The sequence below is a fragment of the Zosterops lateralis genome (assembly GCF_965231275.1).
Source record: "Zosterops lateralis genome assembly, chromosome: 2".
In the NCBI taxonomy this organism is placed as follows: Eukaryota; Metazoa; Chordata; class Aves; order Passeriformes; family Zosteropidae; genus Zosterops; species Zosterops lateralis.
In genome coordinates, this window is record NC_139763.1 from 82,565,261 (window position 1) to 82,571,260 (window position 6,000).

At 49.0% G+C, this 6,000-nt stretch overlaps 1 protein-coding gene across 1 annotated transcript in view; it reads right to left on the minus strand.

Moving 5' to 3' along the window:
• Positions 1 to 3,185, minus strand: part of TMEM135 (transmembrane protein 135) — a 158,558-nt gene extending 155,373 nt beyond the window's left edge. The window contains exon 1 of the mRNA XM_083884986.1: positions 3,018 to 3,185. Coding sequence (XP_083741112.1) covers positions 3,018 to 3,158 — 141 coding nt within the window. The 5' untranslated portion in view covers positions 3,159 to 3,185. The remainder of the gene's footprint in view (positions 1 to 3,017) is intronic.
• Positions 3,186 to 6,000: the final 2,815 nt, after the last annotated feature.

Below are 6,000 nucleotides of genomic sequence, written 5' to 3' on the forward strand. Positions count from 1 at the left end.
GCAAAAATAAAGACAGTGCAAGTATGGTGTCTCAAGGCTATATTTTTTCCAACTAAAATAATACTCAAGCACAATTACTAAAAAGAGAAGAAAAAAAAAATAACAAACAGCTAAACAAAGAGTACAGCACTACTTAAAAGCAAAGACTCTATGCAGTCATTTACTGACAGCCAATATTTCACTTACTAGCACCACTTAACTCAGTTCCATAAGTCTCCCACAGACCAAAGAGAAACAAAGCATTTAAGAGAAGTGGGGTGAAGCTGTTGTGAGTTTGGACTCTGGATTGTAACTGTCCCCAGCCACGTTCTCTCAGAGAACAACCTCTGATTATTTATTCTCCTCTATTCTTTCTCATTCATTTCTACACAAGCTTTTGTGAGAGGAAGCTCTTTCATCTCCTTTCCTTAGTTATTAGCTTGTAGCAACAGGAGGAACAATCAGAAGCCATTTTACAGGCTTGACACAGAAAAATGAAGTGCAGTTTTTGTTGCTGAGCTCTACAAAGGACCAGGACTAAGTACAACCAGAAACATTCTGAACACAGACTGGTATAACTATAAAGACAAAATAACTTAAGTTCATCCCCTTATGTGAACCTGAGCATTTTTGCTGTCCAACTGTGGTATTTCATTTACTAATAAAAGGTTTTCAAGCACAGCTGTAAGTCCCACAAAGAATGAATTTTGTGATGACTCTCTTAATTCAAGACTGTTCCTTCCCTGCCAAGCTACTTAACGTGCAAAGCTTCTGCTTCCTCCTCTGCAGTCCACACTGCACCCTTTTCCTCTTCACCTTACACTGGTTCTATTGCTCATCAAATCCTGCTTAATATTCCAATTCAATTCATTAGTGTATCTGAAAATTACCCCAGCTAAAAGCAGGGTAAGTAACCTCTTCTGGGTTAGCTCAGGAGGGATGAGGTCCAAAATCACACACAGAAAAAGTACAATTATGTGTCTAGGAGCAGAGACTGGAAAGTGCTTCCTCTCTCTTTAGACAGCAGCAAGATCTGAGAGCAGCTCAGCTTTAGATTACTCTGGCAGGTCAAGTTAAACACTATCAACAAAAACCTAAGAGAAACTAAACTAAACTAAACTACAAAGAAGGCAGAGGTTTCACAATACAGCAGGATATTGGTTGAGAAGGTTCCCACCTCACTTTGAGTTTGAGACAGGATGTAACTGTTTATGGTGTCACAATGCAAAACAGATCAGGAAAACATTTTGCATTTTTAAGTTTGTTTCTCTTTTCAAAGAAATAAAAAGTGGGAGCTTTCCCTCTAACCTGTGACTGCACAACTGAGTGAACCATAACAGGGCTATGAGCAGGAAATCTCTTGACCAGGTTTGGCTGTTGGGGAATTTTGATTTAATTACAGAACTGTTTGAGCTGCTCTATCTTTAGCCAGAGCTGAAAGATCACCACTACATCTCTCATGGCTCACTTCAGAACCACGCTCTGCTGGTACAAGTGCTCATGTTCCTACAGAGCAAACGAGATCAGAAGACAGATTCAAAGAAAATAGTACTGGGTAAAGGAAGAGGAGAAGGGAGAATGTTCTCTGTATCAGTTTCATGATACAACTCTATGGTCCCACCAACAGCTGCCACTCCTGTCTGTGGCAGTTCTGAGTGAAAATGTTCACTGTCAGACACAACAGCTCCTCAGCTTCACACTGCCACTAGTTACTATTTTATCATACAAATGGATGTCATCTCAATTCTCACTCAAGAAACCCTTCAATGGGAGCTTTACGGAATTATGTCAGGATGCTGCCGTCCCACTCCTTTCCTTCTCTTTATTACACAGCTCGATAATTTTGTTGCACCACCACTGGCACAGACTCAATGACTTGTGCTTCTTTCTGTCAAGTGTAGCCTGGGGGCAGCTCGGGGCCACTCACTCCTCAGTTCCCTGGGTACCACTGGGGAGAAGCACAGAGGTGGGGACAGAAGTGCTCATCTGCAGCAATTCCAGCTTAGGTTGGCTCTCAGGATATGTTTACACAGATGATGCAAACACATCCCAGCTCTTCTATCTACACCCTAATTTGCTGGAAATGTGCCAGCTGCAACTGAGGTGATATAACCAAGTCTAATTGCACACTCACGCTAGGACACCTCACCTGTAGGATACTCTCTGAATATTCTGACTCCTTTAGCCTTGATGCATTTTTTTATTCTTGCTTCATTATGCAACGGAATCTCCTTGATCGTAAAGCACTGATTAGGAAGCTGTCACCAACACACGTGCATTACACCTGCTACTGCCAAAGACACAATTCTAGCCTCCCAGGCAAACACTAAGGCTTTTTATTCAGCTATCACAGGTATTGGAAGATGACGAAAATACGATGTTCAGGCTGTGCCCGTGCCCTTCTACCCACCAGCACCAACCCTCTCAGTGTATGTTATGCCTCCAGATGCCACCACCCCCTATGTCTTTCCTCTGCCCTACTTGGCCCAGATTCAACATACTCTCCCTGTCATGCCCTTCCCCTGTCAAACACCAGGCTCTCCCCACCACAAAACCCTGCAGTCCTCTAAAGCAAACAACCCCACCACCACCCCTCTCCTCTCCAGCACCAGACTCCACACCAAAGCGTACTATTTGCCATTCTTCCCTTTTACTCCAGGGTCAGGCTGCCCCTTGACTTGTCTCCTATCTTTTGCCTCCGACCTTAATTCTCTCTCCCACTCCAGACGAGCCTCCCTTCCTTAATATGCCTTATGTCCGTCCCCGCCACCCCAAGCCAGACTCCCCTCGCCATGGCACCACTTGTGCCCTCCCCAAAAACACCCCTATGCCCTTCCCCCTCCGCTCAGGCCAGGCTCCCACCATGTCCTTTATAGCCCACTTCCACCCCAGGCCAGGCTCCCCGCCTGCGCCCTGGTATCCCCCCAAACGCAAGGGCAGGCTCTCCCCTCTCTGACACCCCTCCTGCCCTTGTCCTCTCAGACCGGGCCCCCCCTGGGGCCGAGCTGCCTCCCATACACACACACGCACACACCCACCAGGTAGAGGGTGCCGTAGATGCGGAGGGACTCTGCCAGGGCGCTCTGGGTGACGTGCAGCACGGCCCAGGAGCACCGCGGGTGCCAGGTGTGCCCGATCTCGTAGCAGTTGTGGGGGATGGACTTGCTCAGTGCCGCCATCTTTGCAGCGCGCGCGCGGAGGGGAGGGGACGGGAGGGGGCGCGGGGCGCGCGCGGCCGCCGCGTCACCGCCGCTGCCGGGGGAAGAGGTCGCGCGGGGCGCTGTGCGCGCCGGGGTTACTCGCGGGCACCGCCGCTCTTCCCACGCCCCCCCCCGCCCCGCGCGCGCGCGCGCGCCGCTCGCGTGAGGCCCGCAGCCAATCCGCGGCCGCCGAGGAACGGCCGGGGCCGGGGGTGGCGCGAGCCGCGGGGCGGGGGGGGCGGGCGGCCGCGCTGAGGGCGGCGGGTGTGTCCCCCCTGTGTGTGTGTCCCCCGGGTGTCCCCCCTGTGTACCCTGTGTGTGTGGGTGTCCTGTGCATATCCCGTCTCCCGAGCGTCCTGTGTGTCCCGCGTTTGTTCCCTCTGTGTGTCCCCTGTGTGTGTGTCCCGTGTCCTGTCACGCAGCCGTGGCGGCACGGGCACCTGTACGAAGCTGTTTCTGTACTTGGTGTGGTGACAATCGCAGCAGTGCGGGATTTTGGGATGTCTGCGGCCAGAGCAGCTCGCACGACTGGGCTGATTCTCGTGGTGGTGGTGAGAGGTTTCAGTGCAGGGCCAGGAGTCTGCTCTGGGTAGACTCAGAATTAAAGGTCATCTGGCAGTTTCTCGCCGCCTGTGACGGCAGCGACATCTCCTTCAGCCCACCCCACCCGTGCAGCCCTGTTCCTTCTGGTTGTCCTGTCATCCCGCTCCTCCTGAGCCCCTGGATGGTATCGAACGCGCTGTTCCTGTCCTCACTGGCACGGCCTCCTCACACACTCAAGGCCTGGCTCCTGTGGTCAGGGTGTTTGCAGCCTGACTGGAGAGTTTTGTAAACTTCCCGGGATGTAGATTGGCATCTGCCTGGATCCACGTGCAGAGCTGTGTATTGAGTGCAAAGTCTTCAGAAAAAGAAACTCTTTGATGATGAACAGTGATACCAGAGAAGTGAACAAATGCACACATGCACACACATCTCGCGTGTCCCCTGTGTCCCACCAGCCCCGCAGGGGACAAGAACAGGGAGTGGCTCCCAGTGCCACAGCAGTGGGCAGGATGGCCAGCCAGGGAGATGACTAATTAAGGTTCAAAGGGACCACTTTAGGTCATCTCATCCAAGCTCCCTTCTTAAGCAGCATCCTCTAAAAGCACGTCACTCAGGATTGTGTTCAGGCAACTTTTGGATATCTCCAGTGAAGGAGACTCCACAATCTCTCTGGGCAGCTTTTTCCAGTGCTTGGTCACTGCACAGTAAAGAAGTTTTTCCTCAGATACAGGTAGAACTTCCTGTGCATCAGTTTCTGTCCATTGCCTCATGTTCTCATGCTTGGCACCACCAAGAAGAGCCTGGTTCCATCCTCTTGACACCCTTCCTTCCGATACTGATAGACATTGGTGAGGTCCCCTCTCAGTTTTCTCCAGGCTAAAGAGGCCCAGGTCCCTCAGCCTTTCCTCATAAGAAACATGCTTCAGTCCCAATCACCTTTGGACATGATGAAGCTTTTACAAAACCATGAAGGCAATGACTGATGACACAGTTACAGCTCAATTGCAAAACTGGTATATGGATCCAACTTGAAATTTTGCTAATTTAGGGACTAAAGGGGCAGGGTATATCAGGACATGAGGATTTTACTTGTGTGTCTGTTAAATAACAGTTCAGAAATACTCTGTCCTGTTGAAGCAACTACACTGTATTTCTTGTGCTGAGGTCAAGTCAGGGAGAGATTGTTTCAAGAGCCAGGTGGGACATACATCCTGAAGTCCATAGGAAGATCAGCAAACTAACCTCCAGTCAAATGCAGACTTAGAACAGATCCACAGCAAGAAAATTCCGTCCTCTTACAGCCTGGCTCCAAATAGTCTTGTTGAAGAGTTCATCTTGCTGATCAGACTTGAGACCATCCTGTACCACTCACAAAAAGATAGAGCCAATTTGTCACCAATTTTGTAAACTCCTTTACTGTTCTTCCAAAGGAGCTTGCTGTGAGTGCAAGAACATACTTGCATTTCAATTTTAGCAGCCAAGAGATGGGTAGGTTAGATGGTTCACAGAACTCGGGGACACTGAGAGAGTATTTGCAGACTCACAACAAATCTGCTGTAAGAGATCTTTGGCCTAAATAGTTCAATTATGCTATTTCAGTCAAGCGTATCTGACCAACCCCCTTTAGGTAGAACTCTAAGACAGTCTGTATTTAAAATCTACTAGAAGGCCTTAGAAATAACTTTAAATTCAGCTTTGGTCCTGGGGTATTCAGCTCCCCTGCAGCTGCAGCTCTGTGGCTGCTTCAGAGAGTGGATATTGCTGTGTGCTGACCCTCGTAGGGAAGCAGCCTTGGCAATATAACCTGCTGCAGTGTTATCTGGACTTTGGCTTGGACCTAGTGCCTTGCTTGCTGTTTTTGTAGTACTCTGTAAAACATTGCTTTTGGGCAGAAAATGCAATTGTTGTTAAAGTTATGGATTCTGGCTCTCTTTGCTTTCATGTTTTGGCTTTGATAATACTCTGGGCTCAAGTCTTGCTTGCTGCCTTGTATTTGTAGACAGAGAGCTATGACACATACAATAGTAATTGCACAAGTAGATTTCACATCTGATACATGTTTTTGCAGACAGTCTTAATTTTGGGACCACTTGCCCAGTTCAAGTTAAGCAAAACTGGCAGATAAGGATCCAACAAGATACTCTGTTCATTTGTGCAGTACCCCTTATCTGTCTGAAGAGTTGCTTGCTCAGAACTGAAGGCTCTTGCATGTCTCCTGTTGGGTCAGCTGAGGAAGATTCTGATGATGCACTGATAAAGAAAGCAGCACAGTCCTGAC